General features: G+C 51.4%; 5 protein-coding genes across 5 annotated transcripts; 1 reads left to right on the top strand and 4 right to left on the bottom strand.

The window, feature by feature from the left end:
• Nucleotides 1-1970: 1970 nt before the first annotated feature.
• Nucleotides 1971-3200, bottom strand: M406DRAFT_358509 (uncharacterized protein). The gene is made up of 2 exons (XM_040923917.1): nt 2220-3200; nt 1971-2166 (listed from the first exon to the last, which is right to left on the bottom strand). Exons 1-2 carry the CDS (start codon nt 3125-3127, stop codon nt 2004-2006), a joined length of 1071 nt encoding a protein of 356 aa, XP_040772167.1. The 5' UTR covers nt 3128-3200; the 3' UTR covers nt 1971-2003.
• Nucleotides 3201-4392: 1192 nt separating this feature from the next.
• Nucleotides 4393-6534, top strand: M406DRAFT_358507 (uncharacterized protein). The gene is made up of 2 exons (XM_040923916.1): nt 4393-4496; nt 5155-6534. The coding sequence occupies exon 2, from the start codon at nt 5179-5181 to the stop codon at nt 6478-6480; it is 1302 nt and encodes a 433-aa protein (XP_040772166.1). The 5' UTR covers nt 4393-4496; nt 5155-5178; the 3' UTR covers nt 6481-6534.
• A 2517-nt stretch (nt 6535-9051) lies between these two features.
• Nucleotides 9052-9252, bottom strand: M406DRAFT_235109 (ankyrin; the record flags this gene model as incomplete). The annotated part of the gene is made up of 1 exon (XM_040916010.1): nt 9052-9252. A coding segment is annotated over one exon (201 nt), but the record flags the coding sequence as incomplete, so codon positions are not given.
• A 1102-nt stretch (nt 9253-10354) lies between these two features.
• Nucleotides 10355-10618, bottom strand: M406DRAFT_32256 (uncharacterized protein; the record flags this gene model as incomplete). The annotated part of the gene is made up of 1 exon (XM_040919653.1): nt 10355-10618. A coding segment is annotated over one exon (264 nt), but the record flags the coding sequence as incomplete, so codon positions are not given.
• A 4040-nt stretch (nt 10619-14658) lies between these two features.
• Nucleotides 14659-17084, bottom strand: M406DRAFT_296766 (amino acid permease; the record flags this gene model as incomplete). Its single annotated transcript, XM_040919271.1, has 5 exons — nt 14659-15114; nt 15219-16279; nt 16501-16569; nt 16636-16843; nt 16959-17084. 5 exons carry the CDS (start codon nt 17082-17084, stop codon nt 14932-14934), a joined length of 1647 nt encoding a protein of 548 aa, XP_040772163.1. The 3' UTR covers nt 14659-14931.
• Nucleotides 17085-17891: the final 807 nt, after the last annotated feature.

Below are 17891 nucleotides of genomic sequence, written 5' to 3'. Positions count from 1 at the left end.
GATCAACCACCTTGGTATCATGCGTTCCGATCCCCGTGCAGCCGTACTCGCGATCGCCACCGTCCCTCCATCTTAATTCCCGCAATAATTCTGTATCCAGCCTGAAAACGCTGCCGAGGCGGCAGTCATGGTGGGAGTACTTGGGCTGGTGTTTATACTGTATACTTATGGGAATATCCGGGGGTGCCTGGACAAACCCCAGTTAGTGGAGTGAGCGAACCGTCACCCCGCTATGGGGTAGACACGGATAGTGGGGCATAGTAGGCTCACATCCCTGTAACACGGCGCAGAGCCTCAAGTTAGCTTGCTTATTAGGATATATATTACACTGTATACTGTGGCGCTGGGGCGGGGATGGATACCTCGTCTGGCGGAATTCACCTCACTAGATTGTTGTAAATCCCATCAAACAAGCAAGTCGGAAGAACAATGACTATAGCAACAAACATGAATCTCAATCAGTTGCTACCGGTCTGCGGGCGCTGAAAGGACGGTGGCTATTCACTCGGTCAGTAGTTATGCGCCAGGTTACGAGAAGCTGAAGGTGCGAAGTAGTTTCAGTATGTCCTTCTTTGAAGTATTCTACAGGAGAAAAAATCCAAGAACAGATCAGGCCGGTGAAAATGGACTGTTACCCTAGGGCTCGTTTCGATTCGGAAGAGCCACTCGTACATATTTTCATTCTCAGAAAAGATTCTTGATGCATACATGGACGGAGAATTCCCACCACAGCCCGAGACCTTGTAGTCCACACTCAGTTCATCATCAACAAGTTCGACCTTAGTAAGAAAATGCAGATGAACACGCCAATCAAATTGGTACATTTTTTAAATCAAAAAAAAAAAAAAAAAAAAAAAAAAAACAAGAGACACCAACTCATCGTTGCTAGCCTAACCTAATATTATCGAGTGTCGATGTCGCTTCCTCGTCACGCCTATGGGAATCCTAGCGACGCTGCCCAACATTCCCGGTGTCAATGACCATAGGGGAATGCGTGGCAATACCACGCGCCGGCCAGACCAGTAACTGGCCCTCAAACAGATTGTTTTGCCATCATTAGAACGGGCACGACTGTGATTCAGACCCTTCAAAAGAATTATAAGACTGTCGGGAGCTTGTAAATCTTCCAATGCATACCCCACGGGACTGCACCACTTTGCAATACCAAAGACCGGATGGCAGACATAGGTAAGCTTTACTCGGATATCTTTCAAAAGTGTCTTGATTTATACCTATAATTTATGTATGTCAGTATTCTAGAAGCAGCCCGACAATTCTGAACAAGGAGCCGACAAAGCAGTGAAAGCACCGTACACTAGACCATGTTTCGCCGAACTCCTGAGCGTATCTGGTAATATTACACCTACAAGAAGGATGATAAGCTGTACAGTGAGTTTCAGACCAGGAAATTCTGCCATATTATCAAGGATCCACAGAGGACTTCCAAGATTTATGCGTTCCAAACTCGACGCAGCCGTTTCGAAAGTGGCTAAATACTACGAGGCATACAACCAGTCTGACAGGAGATTGGTAGGCCCAAACACAAGTCCGATCAGGATGATCCCCGAGCGCGGGTTCAAGATGCAGTCCGAGTATCTCGAATTCGAAACAATCATTTACGCTACCGGATTCGACACCGTCACTATGTGCTTCGACGTGCGATTTCCAGAGCATTGACAGCTTCAAACTGACAGACGTCTGAGTTTTAGGCATCCGAACCTTCCCAGTGCTTGACCATCAAAGGCTTCCCACACATGACCATGTCATGGAACCGCACTAGATGTTCGTTAACATTCCGCATAGCATCGAGCATGCTGTCGACTGGACTGCTAACATGACCCGCTTCACGAGATAAGAAACCAAAATACGTCCAGGCAACAGACAAAGCAAGGACAGGAGTGGACGGAGAATATGTGAGATGTGACACGGGCGCAGCTGAGAAGATACAAAGTCTCCTGAAGACACTCTGGTAGCATGGCTGAACAGTATGGTCGATTCTAGTGCTACTCTTCCACAATGAACTGTCCAGTGGCTTTGGGACGTCCAAGGGCCCATTGTATTCCATCCTCTACCACTTTGTCCCACCTTTTGGTCTCGCTCAGTTGATCTCCAAACCGTCGGAAGCCGTGAGGCAGGCCTTTGAAGATATGTGTCCTTGTTGGAACTCTGGGATCTCGTTAGCCTGAAACTCAACCCGATGGGGGATTATCCGAACATACCCGGCTTCTGAAAGCATCTTGGCGTACAGCAAGCCTTCGTCTCTCAATGGATCCAAGCCAGCTACCCCGATTGTAGTCGGAGGAAGCCCTGTGACCTTTTCGGGGGGAACATTTCCGGGGTTCAACCGGAGATCGTTGGCATCTGGATTATCGACTTTGAGAAGATCCAAGAACATCATGCAGACATCCCGTGACAAGATCGGGGCATTTTCGTTCTCAACATAGGATGCCACTGACGGGTCCTTGATCCGGCTCATGTGGCCTTCGTAGCAATTCATGTGTACTAGACATGGTATCATCAAGACCTGGCCGGCAATGGGAGGACACGCCCGAGCTGCTGCACCCAGAGCACCAAGATGCTTCCCCAGGGTGAGTGCCGCGCTGAGCTGACCACCCGCAGAGATGCCTCCAACTACCACCTGTTTCTCATCAACCCCAAGTTTGTCAACAGTAGAGTGTAGCCACACGAAAGCATCCTCGACATCGTTCCAGGCCGTCGGGTACGTGAACTCAGGGGTGTGCCGATAATTCACATTCACCACGACGACACCAGTGTTGATGGCTATGCGCGCACAGATAGCGTCTTCGGATGCGAGAGTACCAAAGAGAAATCCGCCTCCATGCAGATGCATGTAGACGGGCGATTTCCCCTCACTGCCAGCGAGAGTGGATCGGTAGCTTCTCGCCTCGAGTTGCTGGCCGTCACGGGTTGGGATCGAGTGATCGTATGTCCTGACTTTGCCGCTGAGCGATTCCATGACTCTGGCGGCTATCTCTTCGCGCCCCTTGTTCACCAATGCCCGGCGTTCGAGCACGGCTTGACCAGTCACGACGGACGAGAGGGGCAAGCCTGCCTCAACTGCAAGCCACTCCTCACTACGCCCGCCATATTTCGAAAAATCGCACATAATGTTGAAAGTCTCAAATCTTGTCAATATGCCGTGTATAAGCAGTCCCTCGGATGGTCAAAATTTCCTGGAATCACCATCGTAGAACGACGTGTGGATAGCGATGGAAGCATCAGCTGAGAGGGGTTTGAGAAAAAAAAAGGTCGGAAATACGAAGCCGACGAGGGGTGGAGGCGGATTTCCCGGAACGGTTAACCGCAACAGTTCCCTGCCCATAGCAGGTGGTGATTAGAATGCAGTAAATACTCACGATACGACCCTGGGCAGCTTGCCTCTGCCGCAGACGGTACATACGAAGCGACCTTCATTGGACATTGGCTGGAATCTCTGAGCCCGATGTATCGCACGTCAGCTTGGTGATTTAAAGATGGTTCCTCGAGACACCAGCTGCTTTAGCCGTTAACAGAGCCAGTGAAAGAAGGGACTCCACTGTGAAGAGGGTCTTGCACTACGAGTCTTCATACTCCGGCAAGGATACGGCGGGCCTGAGATAGCATGTTGATGTTCGTCTGAGTGTGGACATCCAACGGGAACCTGAAGACAAAGTGACGCATACAAGAGCCTTAACCATTAGATGAGAGAGGCATCCAGGCATTTTTTGGTTCACTCAACAAGTGACATGTGGTGGCTGTGGGAGGCGCTCATCAACCGTGTGTGCATTGGATTCCAACTGAAGCTCGGAGCCGATACGGAACGGCTCCTGTCATTTTTCCCAGGAGCGATTTACTAAATATAAACAACGAACACAGGGCAAGTCCAGTCATCATTGAATGACCCGTTTTCCAGGAAACGATCACATAGCGTAATTCACAAACGATTGCAGAAATTTGCTCGACTGCAACTGTAGACTCCCTTGGCTTGCTTCCGATTACAACCGATCTGGTTTTGCGCGAGAAATTTTGGCCAAATTTGCATCAAGTGACTTGTAGGTGACAAGATGAATACATCCAGCATTACCTCGATATTTTGATTGCAGTCTGCAGTCATGATCAACAGTGCTGTCCATTCTGTGAAGGGTCTTCATACGAACAAGTGACAACCCCTTCCTTCATCAATTGATAGGCTGGATGAGTGAACCCCTGTTCATAACAGCATCCACATACCCCTAACCCTAGATATTGGCCCCTGCTGACCCCACTCTGAGTCCCCACACCAATGTCCCATCCACCATCTGGTACATAATTCAGCGCCTGATCTCCTCTGCACGCCCATCGAACCTGATTCTTACTGTCCCGACTCCACCTCTGCTTAGAGCCCCCAACATCATCATCATCATCATCATCAACCACAACTATGCCACCATCGCCTCAGCCCAGCTCGGCTCGGATTGAAACCTAATCCTCATCTCGCCTCGGGTCAGTACTCAAAGGTATCCGCGCATTCAAGTTAGCCCAGCTTAGATGCCGGGTAGCCGCACACGACAACCAGCCCGACACGCACGTGTCGCCCGATTGTTGCCATGCCATTGCTTCCTCGCCTTGCCATCGTATCGCCCAAGCAGCCAGTCAACCCGCGACCGAGACTATTTCGACTGACAGGCTTCTACTCACTATCCGTTTTCACGGCTGGTGAAAGACCCTGGGTCTCGGGAAGGGGCAGAGACAGTCCTGTTCTGCTTACTTTCATCCCCATGGATTAGACAGGAGCAGAGCAGGGCAATCTATGCCGCCGCCAGCGAAACTGCGCTACCTTCTTGGAGCAGAGCAAGGCAGAGGGAGTATAGTAGTCTATGGAACATACAGACGGGCTATACCTCTGTGTCGGGCTCGGTCAGATCGTGTGGGGATACGGCGCCCCCTTTCCATCCTCCCTCGACACCCCCTCTCTCTATCATTCTATAGAGTCAAGGCTGCTCTGCCGTCAAAAGAAAGCCTGGGAGGGTGGGATCCTGTCGTCTCTCGCGCATTCCCAAAATGCCGGTCACAGGGGGCTACTCTTTTTACCAAGAGCTGCTGCTCAGCAGCCTTTTTCCAAGCCTTTCGATATTTGGTGATTCTTTGGGTCTCGTGTAATTAACATGTTTTCAGATTTCGAACTCGATCTTTCCTCCCATGGCCTCTCAGTCTACAGCCTCGGCTGCCTCGACCTCTCCAACCAACACTCCTCGAAATGAATCTATCGGGCCGTCTTCGCCTGTTCAACCGTTGTCGGGCGTATCTCGCGACGATGGCGACGTGCATATCCTGAATGCACCTGCTGCTATAAAGTGGCAAAATGACCAAGATCAAGACCAAGACCAAGCACAGTCGCAGTGCCTTGGCCATGAAGATGGAGCCAGGGTCTCGGTGGACTTCCATCTTGACTCATTGTCCAACACCGCCTTCTTCAGTTTCCACACAAGGGTTGTTCTCAAGGCTCTCCCGTTCTCCAAAACTAACGTCTACCTCTGGCTGCCTCCCGAGAGGGTACTGAGCATCATACTGAATGAACAAGAAGAAGATGTCATCATTGAAAGTAAGAAACGAGCAGCCACAAGCCTACATTTCGAGCTCGATAAACCTGCAGCCCTGGTCGGTCCATGTCTGTCTCTCACCCCCCGAAACAAGAAACATGGTGACACGCTGGACTCGATGCGATTGCTTGCCAATTCCAAGCGCTTCACTGTGTTTCTCCAGAGCAGGTCGGCCAGTATGAACGACTTGCGGCAGTTATGCAGAGCTTTCACACCCATTCTCACTAGCTCAAGCTCCAGCGTCACCACATCTGCCCATCAACAGCAACGTACGAGACCAACGATGATGATCAAACACACATACATCGCCAATTTGTACAAGGGTCACGGTGGTTCGTTCATTACTGGAGGCTTCGAGGCAGCTAGCGACCCTGGACAGCCTCCAGAATACGACCAGATCGAGCCAGGCCCTCCCCTCCCGCCTCTTGATGACTCCGAGGTACGGCGTGATAAGCAGACAGAATTACAGCGTCCGTCCAGAAAGCGAAGGCGAGCAGGCTCCCTTCCTGAGACTGTCGTGGGACGTCAGCTGGCAGACCACGTGCATGATATAGGAGGAGACGTGTTGTCGGCCCTGCGCGAGGAGATACGCGCCGAGCTTCGACAGGAGTTCCAGGAGAAATTGGACGATGTGAAGCTGGATTTCAAGCGGCAGCTAGACAAAATGCGACAAGAGAACGAAAGCTACTGGGCAGAAGCACAGGCGACATTCTGGTCCGCAGACGAATTGCCGGAAGCCGTGGCAGATGTGATCGACACTGAGATCGAACAGGCCAAGTCTGGATTGCGCGATCATATTGACCAGGAATTGGATGAGGCCGAAATCAGGATCGAGGAGAGCGTCAGGAACAGTCTAGTAGATACATTACAGGAAGCGTCCCTGCATTTGAGTCTTCCGTAGATTTACATGTGTACTTCTCTAGATGGTAGACTTGAAATATTACTTCTTGGATACATGGCCGTGCTGTTCAGTGCTAGTGCATTACCAGATCTATGGAATGGGCCGTGGAAATGAGTCTCAGCAGAGACATGCAGGTTGGAAGCCAACAACGCTACATCAATTGCTGGCATTCCCCAGGTACCTAACATTCGTACAGTGATGCTAGGTGCATTCAGGAGGTGTCATGGACTGACTTCACACAGGACTGCTTTTATTCAACATCAGCCGCCTTCACAGCCTAATGCTCGCGTTCATGCATGTCAATTATTATCGAGTCACTAAATGCTCCACGTGCGGACATACTCTGTTATCCACGACGCTGCTGAGGCCGATCTGGCTGTACCGTAGCTCGAAGCGCGGTTACTTCCATCGTTGCTGCTGGGCGCCGAGGAGTTTGGTGTTCCGGGAGCTGTAGAGTAGCCCACATACTGATCCACAATGTCTCTGAGTGGTGGGCGCGGCGTGGCATGGTAGACTATTGCTTGGGCCATCTTCCAAGCTGTCTCGAGCACCAGATCATCCTCGTCCGTCAGGGCGTCCTTTTTGACAAGCTGACCCCGGGTCTCCAGTAAGTTCTCGAGTATTTCTTCAATCTCGATGTCTACCCTGTCCCCAGATTGGGAGCGGGTGGGTAAGACACTGTCATCTGAGGAGGGCAAACTCGAATCGATGTCCGAGCCCTTCGAGCTGTCCGAGCCGTCCGAGCTGCCCTGGCCGTCCGAGTCCCACGAGCTGCCCGGTGCACCGTCAGCCCTGTCTTCACCAGCAGCTATGGCGTTGACCGTGGTTGGCTCGAAGGAAAATAGAGACTGTAAAGCTCCTTTCGTCTTGTATTCGGCGAGCGGCTCAGAAAACCGTGTAGAACGAAGCGCTTCGACGTCAAGACTTCCGCTGTTCACAGCATTCTCGTACTTCTTTGCAAGCAGGTCGAACACTTCGGTTGAAATTCTTCCATCTGAGTCGAGAATGATGTGGTCATCCTTGGAGACTTCGGCTTTCGGCATCACCTTTATGAAACTGTCGTGTGTGCAATGTGGTAGAGGAATGCAATGCGGCCCATCAACATTCGAGTAGGCGTATATATCTTGCCATTTCTTTGTGAGGTCGCCCCAATCATCTTTGGAATTTTGGCTGTGCGAAGCATCAGTGTCGAATGTTTCAAGGTCCGAATCCGGATGTAACGAGAGGGCCATGATGCGATCAATAATCTGTATGGCCTCCCATCCGACAAAGTCTGTCTCTTGGAAATGGGCAAACGAAGTCCCAAGGTTCCATGTTGCGTACTCTTGTTTCTTGAGCGAAGTCCATCCCTGGAGCATGTTGTTCTGGCAGAGCACCTTGCCCAGGATTCTCGAGTCTCGGTGAGCTAGGTCTTTCAGAGCTCCTAGAACAGATATGAGGTCCTTCTCTAATCGCCTCAACAATTGGAGGGGCTGGAAATATTCCCTGTCCAAGGGCAGATAGCAGCTCTTGCAGCAACCCGTGAAACAGATTGAACAGACATAGTACTCGTCTTCGATGTCGCTGCAGCAAAAATCGCATTCCAAATCAACACTTGTATCTGCACAAAGGAACTTCCACTCCCTGAAGACCTCGGCTCTTAGTACTGGCACAGCGGTGCGAGCATCTCGAGAATTAGAGGGTCGAGTGGACTCGGGTACAAGGTGTGATTGCCTGAGGGGCAATAGAGCTAATCGAGTTAAAGCTTCGATGAGCAAATACAGGCGTGGTTGTCGGAAAATGGCTTCATACATTGGTTTCCTTTCGATCAGCAGCTTGCTCTCCGACGCAAGCGCTGTGGCGGTCCGACTTATGAAGCGCACCAGAGTGTAAGCTCGGTCCTCATAGTCCTCAGGAGAACTATGAAAGGTATGATTCCAAGGACTGAGGAGAGCCATCATAGACGGTACGCCAACAGCAAGGTCGAAAGCGGACAGACCCTGTCCATCAGTTAGATAAACATGCAAAGTCCTAATAGATCGGAAGAGGCGAGGGGAGGGGAGAGGGGGAGGGGGCAGAGGCGATGACCAAGATCTTTGGAATCAGTGTCACTACCACATGGATGGAACGAAATCCACTCAAACGCACCATAGCATCTCGGAGGTGAGGATTTGCTCCAGCTTTGAGTAGCTCATGCGCTATCTTCAACTTCTTGCTTGTGATAGCCCATGACAAAGCTGTGCGCAGAAATTCATCTGTCTTATTGACTGCAGCTCCATGTTCCAAGAGTGTTGTGACTGTTCTGAAATTTCCCGCACGCGCCGCTGAGATCAATGGGGTTGCTTTCGAGTTCTGTAGCCCATCTGGCGGAAGTCCGGATCGGATCAAGAACTCGACAATGAAGTATTCACCTGACTCCGCTGCAAGACCTAACGGGTCTTCACCGAAAAGATCTGTCTTTAGGAGGACTGATTTGTCTTTTTCAGACAGCTTACGGAGAATATCAAATCGTCCCCGCTGAGCGGCTATATGGGCGTACGTCCAGCCTGCGGAGGATGACTGGACAGTCAAATCTTGGAGTCCCCGGTCCCAAAGAAATTGAATCATCTCTGAGTGATTTCCGTCGAGGGCATAGTAGAAAGGAGTCTTTCCTTCGTCGCTGAGAGGCTCGAGTTCACAGCCCGAATCCACAAGCCGGCGCGCCAGTGACAAGCGACCTTGATATGCTGCGAAGTGAAGCGGCCTCCATTTCTCTTCATCGGCAGCTTCCAGATCAGCCCCCTTATCCAGAAGGGCGTTGCAAATATCTTCACTTCTCTTCTCTAATGCCTTTATCAATGGGGAGTCGAGGAGCTCGTTAGACTGATCCCCGCCGTTGACATTGGCCCCGTGCTCCAAGAGGTACTGCACTAAAGTGAGGTTATCCTCGATGACGGCGTAGTGGAGTGCCGTTTGACCGTTCTCGTTTCTCCCAGGTCTGTTAATAACATCGGGATTACAGAGATGTTTGATGCATTCAACGTGTCCCGCTTTTGCTGCTCGGTGGATAGCGAGCTCCCCGTCCGGATCCTCTGAGAGCCCCAATTCAGGACACCATTCCAGCAGACATTTGACGATCTCATCATAGCCTCTTTCAGAGGCGAGGTGAAGCTGTACAGTTTAATTTGACCCATCTGTTAGTGCCTGACTCGAAACTTAACCTGTGCTGATAGATAGCTATCCGCCCGATGGCGAAGTGCCCAATGAAGTTGGGAATGCAAGAGGAGATGGGATTTTTCTGATCACATACTGAGGTTCCTGTTAGCTTAGCTCATAATTTAGGTATAGAGAGCCACTTTTTCGAGCACTTCTTCCCTCATGAACTTGCACACCCACACAATTTTGAGACAGCAGAGTCCCGCTAAAATGAGGCAACAAGAAAGGACATAATCTCACCCAAACAGTTTTGGTCTTGTCCCTCTTCAAACAATTCCTCAGCAGGAACCGTTTTGACAAAGCTTTCCACAAACCGTACATCATTCGACTCCACCGCATAGTAGAGTGCTGTCATTCCATAATCATCTGGGGCGAATGCCTCAATACCCCATGACAACAGCGTTTCGATATGCTCGGCCTGACCACATTTGGCTATCATGTGCATTCCTGTTGCGTCTTCTCTATCAGTGTGTTTCGGGTTGGCCTTGTAGACATCGACAAACATCTGAGCAAGTGAGAAATGTCCTTTCCTCAGAGCGATCAGCATTGGTGTTCGACCCTGTCTATTGGCCAGATTGACGTCCGCTCCTTCATCGAGCAGCCTGGTTGCACAATCGGTACGACCGAAGTACGCTGCATCAGACAACGGTGTGTACATCTCCGAATCAGTATGGTTGACCAATTTCTTAGCCAATGGACTTTGCAAGAGAAGAGAGAAAATCTCGACCGACGTCCTCCTGGCTGCGTAATGAAGAGATGTGATAGAGTTAGCGGTGATGGCCGTGATATTTGCCCCTTTCCTTAGAAGCACGCGTGCGACATCTGGGCTGCCTTCTTTTGCACAGAGCAGTAGAGGCGTTTGACCTGCGTCTGTCTTCGCTTCTTTGTTTGCGCCATGATCAAGGAGTACGGTGACTGTTTTCTCTGATCCAGCCCTTGCTGCCTCGTGGAGTGGTGTGCGTGATGCCCACGTTGCTTCGATATCCGCACCCTTGTTTAGCAGCTCTTCAGCTATTTCTGCGCCATCGTCTACCAGGACTGCAACGTAATGGAGCGCGGTAATTCCATCGTCCCCGCAGCAAGACACGTCCGCACCATGCTGGAGAAGCGTTTTCACAATTCCAATGTGTTTAAACTGGGCTGCAACAATAAGAGGCGTACAGCCATTGCCATCTCTGGCATTGATCTTGGCCCCGAAAAGCAGAAGCTTTTCCACGGTCTCGGTATGGTCAAATCTTGCAGCCGTGTGAAGAGCACCGGCAGTGGAGTGACCCAACTCCAACAATGTAGAAAGGATGTCCGCCCAGTGGTGTCGAATGACGGCACCAATCAGCCATTGTCTGCTGTTGACACACCTTTTTTGGTCCTCTAGGCTGCCCCCTTCAAGTCGACCCTTGTGCTTGTTCACTATCCAGCTGCACATATCTTTGCGCCCAAAATCAGCCGCGTAGTCCACAGCGAAATTCCCAAAGCCGTCGCTTTGGTCTATGTCCACTTCCTCAGGGGTCAAGGCCTCAAGAAGTCGATGGAGTCCAAAAATGGATAGGAGATGAAGTGGTGCAGTTCCAGGGGGGAATGGACAGATTGTGGGATTTCCTTGAACGTAGGACTTGATGTGGATCTGGTGCAGGAGCCCGTGAGCATTCTGCGACCGCAGGAGGTCACAAGCGCTTTTCCGGAGCTCAGGATCATGGTCTTCCTCAAGTACTTCTCTCAGGTGATCGCCCCAGAAGGCGCCCGCATAACTTAGGAAAGGGTGTTGCTCCATCAGCTCATCGAAAGAAGCCTTAGTTGGCTCTGGACCCGCTGTAAATGCCCCAAACTTGAGATACGTGAGGCAGGCTTCAACAAGGATCCGAGATGCTCGTTTTTGTAGATCCCCGTAAAGTTGAAGTCCTTCCGCATCGTCGTCCGACAGACCTTTGAGGAAGTCTCCGAGAGAAGGATGGAGAAGCATGTAATGCCCATCTTTGAGAACAAGCAAGTCAGAACAGTCCGTCGTCAAAGGAACACTATCGTATATCCTGTCGTCATCCTCGATGGCAGTCATCCCATCCTCAATAGCCAGGGCCTCCAGGAGCTGGGCTTTGGATAGAGGCCTTTTACAGTTAGTTGCCCACAGAAGCGCTTTCAGCGCTAGGTCTCTTGCCGACGGTTCGTTGCTGATGATCCGTTTCAAAGCATCAGTATAAGCACCAGAGAGGCCCCTAGGCATATTTCGTGCAGCGGCCTTCATTTTCTTGGCAGTTCTCTCCTTCTTGATAGAGTCGATAACGAGAGACACCCAAAGAAACATTCCGTCGGCAGCATCTAGAAGATGGCTCTGGATCACTTCCAGCGACGCCGAGACTTTTCTGAGTTCTTTGCTTCTGTCTTCAATGAACCGGCTGATGTCTTCATCGTTTGCGCCTTGGTCGACTTGGATGTTTGGACACGCGTGGAGAGCGCTACTGATTGCCTGATATCCGGGACGACTGAAGACCAATACGTTTGCTGAGGAGTTCGTCCCACCAAGATCCGCGAGGCTCGCCAGATAATCGCAGAGACCCTCGAACTCGAGACTCGCAACTCCACTGCACTCATCTAGTCCGTCAACCACGATGAATGCTTGCGTAAACATTGGGATGACACTCTTGATTCCCTTCATGATGTCATGCCTGCTTGGTTGGTCTGCCTTCGTCACGAAGCAGAGGTCTCTGAGCGCGGCAACGTCCTCATTTTTGGGCAGGAACTGGTAAAGTTGCTTCAATAGGGAGCTCAAGAGGCCTGTGGTGTCGTATCCAGTTTTTGAGGTTGCACCATGACCGGCTTCAATGTCTCCGGATCGACGAATGAGCTGAGAGCTGCAGTAAACATATGCCAGGGCGAACCTGTTGCGTTGTTCCAAAGTCTCTGACATGACACTTGGATTGTTCCTGCTGATCATGCCATAGGGCCGGTCGGTGTTCCTTGGGGAGTTCCTCGCAGTAGTATCTGGCTGATGGGTCTCTGAATACAGGACGAGAGCATTTCCAGCAGGCTCAATAGGTCCCGGAGAGGGTGGTCCCTCTTGACTGAGATCAGTCTCATAGAGGACATCATCATCTCTGCGATTGCCTTCCTGAGAACTGGCCACGAGGTTCCTCTCTTGGCAGAACAACCTCAACTCCTCAATGACGCGCGCGGCGAGATGGGATTTGCCGCTGCCGTGCTTTCCGTACACCCAGAGAAGCGATCCAGAGACCCTTTCTTTCCACAGAAGGTAGGCCTCATGAGATAATAACCATTTGCCAGTCTCATCCAGAGTTGTGGCCAATATGCTGTTGTGCGTACTTTGGAAAGAAAGTGAAGATAGCCAAATCAAGAGACTCTTGCGTTTCTCATCTGAACGCATCATCACATTAGCTGACTGGAATGGACCTGGAGGGACAGGCCACTTCATTACCTTGCTCCCGTTCGATCTGTCCCTTGTGTCGTTCTCTCTCTTCCTGCTCTCGGCTAGTCTCATTCTTCCGTACTGCTTTGTATGTGTCCAGCTGTATTCTCAATTGTATCAACTGCGTCTGTTGCACGTTCCCTATCTTTTGTCCGGAAATGAGGTGAACCGTCCTGTCGAAAGTACGGAGACTGGTGTCAAGCAACCGCTCCCATTCGCCAAAGTCTTTGGCAAAAGATCTCCGAAACAGCCGAGCGCTGCTCCTCTCTTTCCCTTTGCTGTCAACATTGAGTGTCGATGCCCGAACACAAATCTGAAGAATGATATCAAAGACGTCAACCAAAGCCGTCTGGAACTCAGGTGTGTCCGGAAACGCCTTTTTGAACTTTTCTAGTTGCCCGAGGCTGCTCGTTACTTTGGCCAGGAACTGAACCAACGAGTCCTGATATTCGACGGCTCGCTTGGTTGTATCGAGTGCGAAGTAGATCCCGCCGAGTATCGCGCCCGCCGGCGGATAAATGTCGCCCAACGAATCCACCAAAGGACGACATAATTCTATGAAGTCCAATAGAGGCTGGACCCAGTGTGTCGCACGTACTAATTTGCTGGCTTTGATCTTCTTGTCGATTATCCCATCAACAGCATCAGCGTATTTGGCCAAGGCCATGTCGGGCACTGCTCTCAGAAATGTTTGTCGTTGCTCGTCGCTTAGAGTTTTGACATGTTCTGACCAACGCGCGACGGCTTCCTTGGATCTGCGGGTTTGCATCAGGATAATAAGGCCATTGGCGTTCTCACAAAAAAATTACTAATTCATCATTACTCACACAGGGACGGGGTCCAGATTAGAAAGTGCACCAAGTCCGATATCCGAAGCCCATGAACTGATTCGAAGTGGTGGTCCCAGGGCCGAGTCACCCTCTTCGTCCATAGCTGCCGAAATACTTTCAGGTATCGCGAGTGAAACTTACAAGATGACTCGACTAGAGAGGTGAAAACAAGGGCTTAGGGACCAACTGAGACTCCTAGGTTTGTGAGAAAAGACCTTGGGAGGCCTGACATAATATTAGTGCCGATAGCAAACGCCAGCTGAGTCCCTCTCCCCCGCTCCTATGCGGCTCTGCTTACATGGCAAAAGTGAGGTGTCCTCAGCCAATGGTTCGTGGGCGCTTACGAGGCACGTCATGGCGTAACGCTGTATTGCTCTTTTGCCTGTCCAGGATTCATGGGCAATCACACGCTGTACTGTGTGGAATATGCTAGCAGTCAACCTCTCTGGGCATGCATCCTTCCCCCAGCGTTGGCCAAAACCCTGAGTCGTCATGGAGCCGAGGCAGCGCTCACTGCAAGCCAAAATCATCCAGGTTACCAGGTCAGTGGGAGCGGAAAAAGGATGCAGAGTTGTTTTTGACGGAGTTGTTGAGGGAGAACCCTCTGAGGCTAGCTGGCCGTTAGAAACTCCCCTGTAAGCACTAAACACTGTTACCTGCTCCCTCCTGCCCTATTGAGGCTAATTTTGAGAATAGCGCCAGCTGCAAGTCCATAAAATATGGATTTCTGGGGCGCTTCCTTGTGGCCCTGTTACAGATGCAGTGCCATCGTGACAAGATGGACGCTTTTGAGTAACTAAAATCTGAGCACACTCGTCGTCAAAGTCATTTTCAACTCGAGCCTACGAGTTTTTTTCTTGGTTGGAGGATTGCTCTTTTGTGGCTACAGAAGTTCTCCATGTAGTAAACGCAGTATGACATCGAATTGAGGTCTCGCACCAACCCAAACCCGCCCGCTGAGTTTTCAATCCAAATGCATCTCTCTCTCTCTCTCTCTCTCTCTCTGTCCCTCTCTCTCTCTCCTCTCTTTTTTTACTCCACAGTGACAGCCTTCTCTCTGTCGTTGACGTCTGATTCGCTCGGGTCTTTGATGATGACACCGTTGACAATGTGTGCGTGCGTGCGGGGTCCAGTGTAATACTTCTTTCCTGCAATGAACCAGTACGAGAATGACAAGATGAAGACGAACGCCATGATCACAATCGCGTAGTTCATCTTCACACACGCAAGGTTAGCAGCGGTCATGTGCGTGTGAAGAGAGAACGTGGGGAGGAGAAAACACAAGACATTGCCCGGGGTGGGGGGGGGGGGGGACATACCGTATCAGCGGCAACGGGCATAACAGTTGGGAAGAAGAAGATGACAGAGACAAACGCAGTCCAGCAGCAGGCCCACGCATTGATGAAGACGCTCGCTGGGCCCAGGGACCATGGGCCAGGCTCGAACTTGTTGAAGAACAACTTGCACAGGATGGGGATGCAGTAGGACCAGTCGAGAGCGATGGCGCAGAGGTTGAAGATGGCGGAGATGGTAACGTAGCTGCCCAGGCCGATGAGATTAATCAAGATGCAGATCAGGGTGTACAGCCACACGGCCAGGACAGGGGTGTCAGTCTTCTTCCAGATCTTATACCAGATCCTACTACCGGGCAGCATCTCGTCTCGTGAGAAGGCCCAGATGGTCCGCGAGCCTGCCTGGAGGGCGGTGATGCACACAAAGTTCATGATGATGAAGGCCGCAACGGCGAAGAAGATGGAAGGGCCCTTGCCCATCACATTGTAGTAGATCTGGACGACAGGCTGCTCGATGACGCTGGCGAGGATGTTCCTGGACGGGTCCCTCGAGGTCAGGTCTAGTGGGCCCATGCAAAAGGCCAGCACAATGTTGAACAGCCACCCGACAACATAGGTGAAGCCCAGAGCACTCGAAATGGCAGTCGGAACAGTGATGGCAGGGTTCTTGGTCTCCTCAGCGATGTGGGCGGCCGCATCATAATCGGTCATTGTCCAGGCGACGGAGAGGAATCCGAACAGGAAGCTGAAGCCGGGCGGTGTCCAGCCAGAGTCGGGCTGCACATCGGTGAAGACGTATTTGGCCGAGTTCTTGTCCTTCTGCAGGACGAGCAGTGAGACGCAGCAGGCAAAAAGCACAGCAATGTGGATGACTGCATAGGTCCTCGCAATCTTGGCGAGCCAAGCCGTGTTCAGACAGTTGACAGTAGCGTGCATGATGGACAGCGCGGCCATGACCCCAATGATGTGTCCTTGGGTGGGAGTGTAGGAGAAGTCGGAACCAATAGACACAGCAGCGAGCAGCATCTGTGCAGCTCCGTAAGAAGACGAGGCACTGCCGCAGATTTGGCCAATCAAGTTCAGCCAGCCTAGAAAGCACAGGTATTGTCAGCAACAAAGAAGGACATATCCTCTCGACAGGAAACCCCTGAAGCGACCTCTCCGGTTCTTGTTTTCTTTTTTACTTTCTCTCAGAAAAGGGGCACGCATATGTAGGCAGAGGGAACGGGGAGAGGCCGGGCAAACACCGGGTGGGAAGGAGGCGGCGTTCCGGGCAAGGAATCGGTCCGGGCAGGAAGACATCACATACCGTCGATCCAGGCAATGATGGGCACGTATTTCTCCGGGGCGAGGTATTTGATTGTGAAATACATGGCACCTTGACAGCAAAGTCAGATCCGTTTGTTCTTCTCTCACGCAAAAAAAATCACCGTTGTATTCGCACCAGAAGTAGGGTAGGCCGAGGCCACCTCGGAGATAGACAAGGCAAGACACATTGCACCGATGCCAGCAATGAGCCAGCACCACACGGCAGCAGGGGCACCTCCAGCGTAGAGGGGATATGAGTAAGTCGTCATCACTGTGCCGTACAGACCAGAGATACTGAGGGCGAAGCTGAAGGCAGACCACAGGCCAAACTCTCTTTTGAAGACCTATCAAGAGATCGACCACATACTCGCATTAGACAAAATAGTTCTCTCTCCATAACGCCCAGGGAGATCAGGCCAGGACGCCTTGGACCGACAAAAAAGAATAAGAAAGACTTACAGGTTTGTAGCCCATGGCCGCCAGAGCCATATCGGCTTCATCAGCATTGATCTCATTGCTAGCGAATCGTGGTTGGCTGGTGGTGGGAGCCTCGGCTGACTCCTTCTTTTCCGAGACAGAAGCCATGGCGAAAGGTGTAAGCGTGCGTGTCGGGTCACGGATGAAATTAGTCTGCAAGAGAAGAACCCAGCCTGGTGGTTATCGTTTCGTCTCTCTCTCAGTTTGAGACACACCAACAGTAATCTCTCTCAAGAGGGAAGAAAAAGTTTTGTCAGGTCCAATGAGAAAAGATCACGCAACCTCCAGTGGCAAGCCTGTGGGAAAACCTTCGAGGGCAGAGGGGGGGTAAGGGTTATCGAGAGCGCCGGAACGGAGGTGGGAGGGTGAGCCCGGTATTTAAGCAAGGCGAAGAGTTGCAAGAAGGGGGTCCTTATCCCGGGGGTAAGTGGGCCCCGAGACCGTTGTGGATACGCCGAGATAATGGGAGATGGAGGAGTGAGCGGAACTCGAGAGGCGCTGGGAATCCTGGTTCTCTCCACGCGCAGGGGAGTGAGAGTAGAGTGGTGTGGGCTTCGAGTCGCTGTACGGTCGAGTAGTATAGCGTGGTCGTTGGTGGATGACTAGCCCTTTCGGTGCCAAATGGTGCCACCCTTATTTTCCCTTTTCTTGTTGATGGTCTTCTTCTTCTTCTTCTTCTTCTTCCTCCTCCTGTTCGTCCACCGCCTTCACCACGACCTTCTCCTCCTCATATATGTATCCCACAGGCGAATCTGCAGAAGCGGTGCCACAGATCGGCCGAGGAGCCACACTTAGACGAAAGCACCGATACAGGGCTTAGCACCTTAGACTCATTCCGGCAGACGCTCTAGGGGGTGAACGAACAAAGTTGGCTACCCGCATCTGGCAGATAACAGGCCGCTGGGTGCTGAAAAG

The sequence above is a fragment of the Cryphonectria parasitica genome (genome assembly GCF_011745365.1).
Source record: "Cryphonectria parasitica EP155 unplaced genomic scaffold M406scaffold_9, whole genome shotgun sequence".
NCBI lineage: Eukaryota > Fungi > Ascomycota > Sordariomycetes > Diaporthales > Cryphonectriaceae > Cryphonectria > Cryphonectria parasitica.
This window is presented reverse-complemented; position numbering and strand designations above follow the sequence as displayed.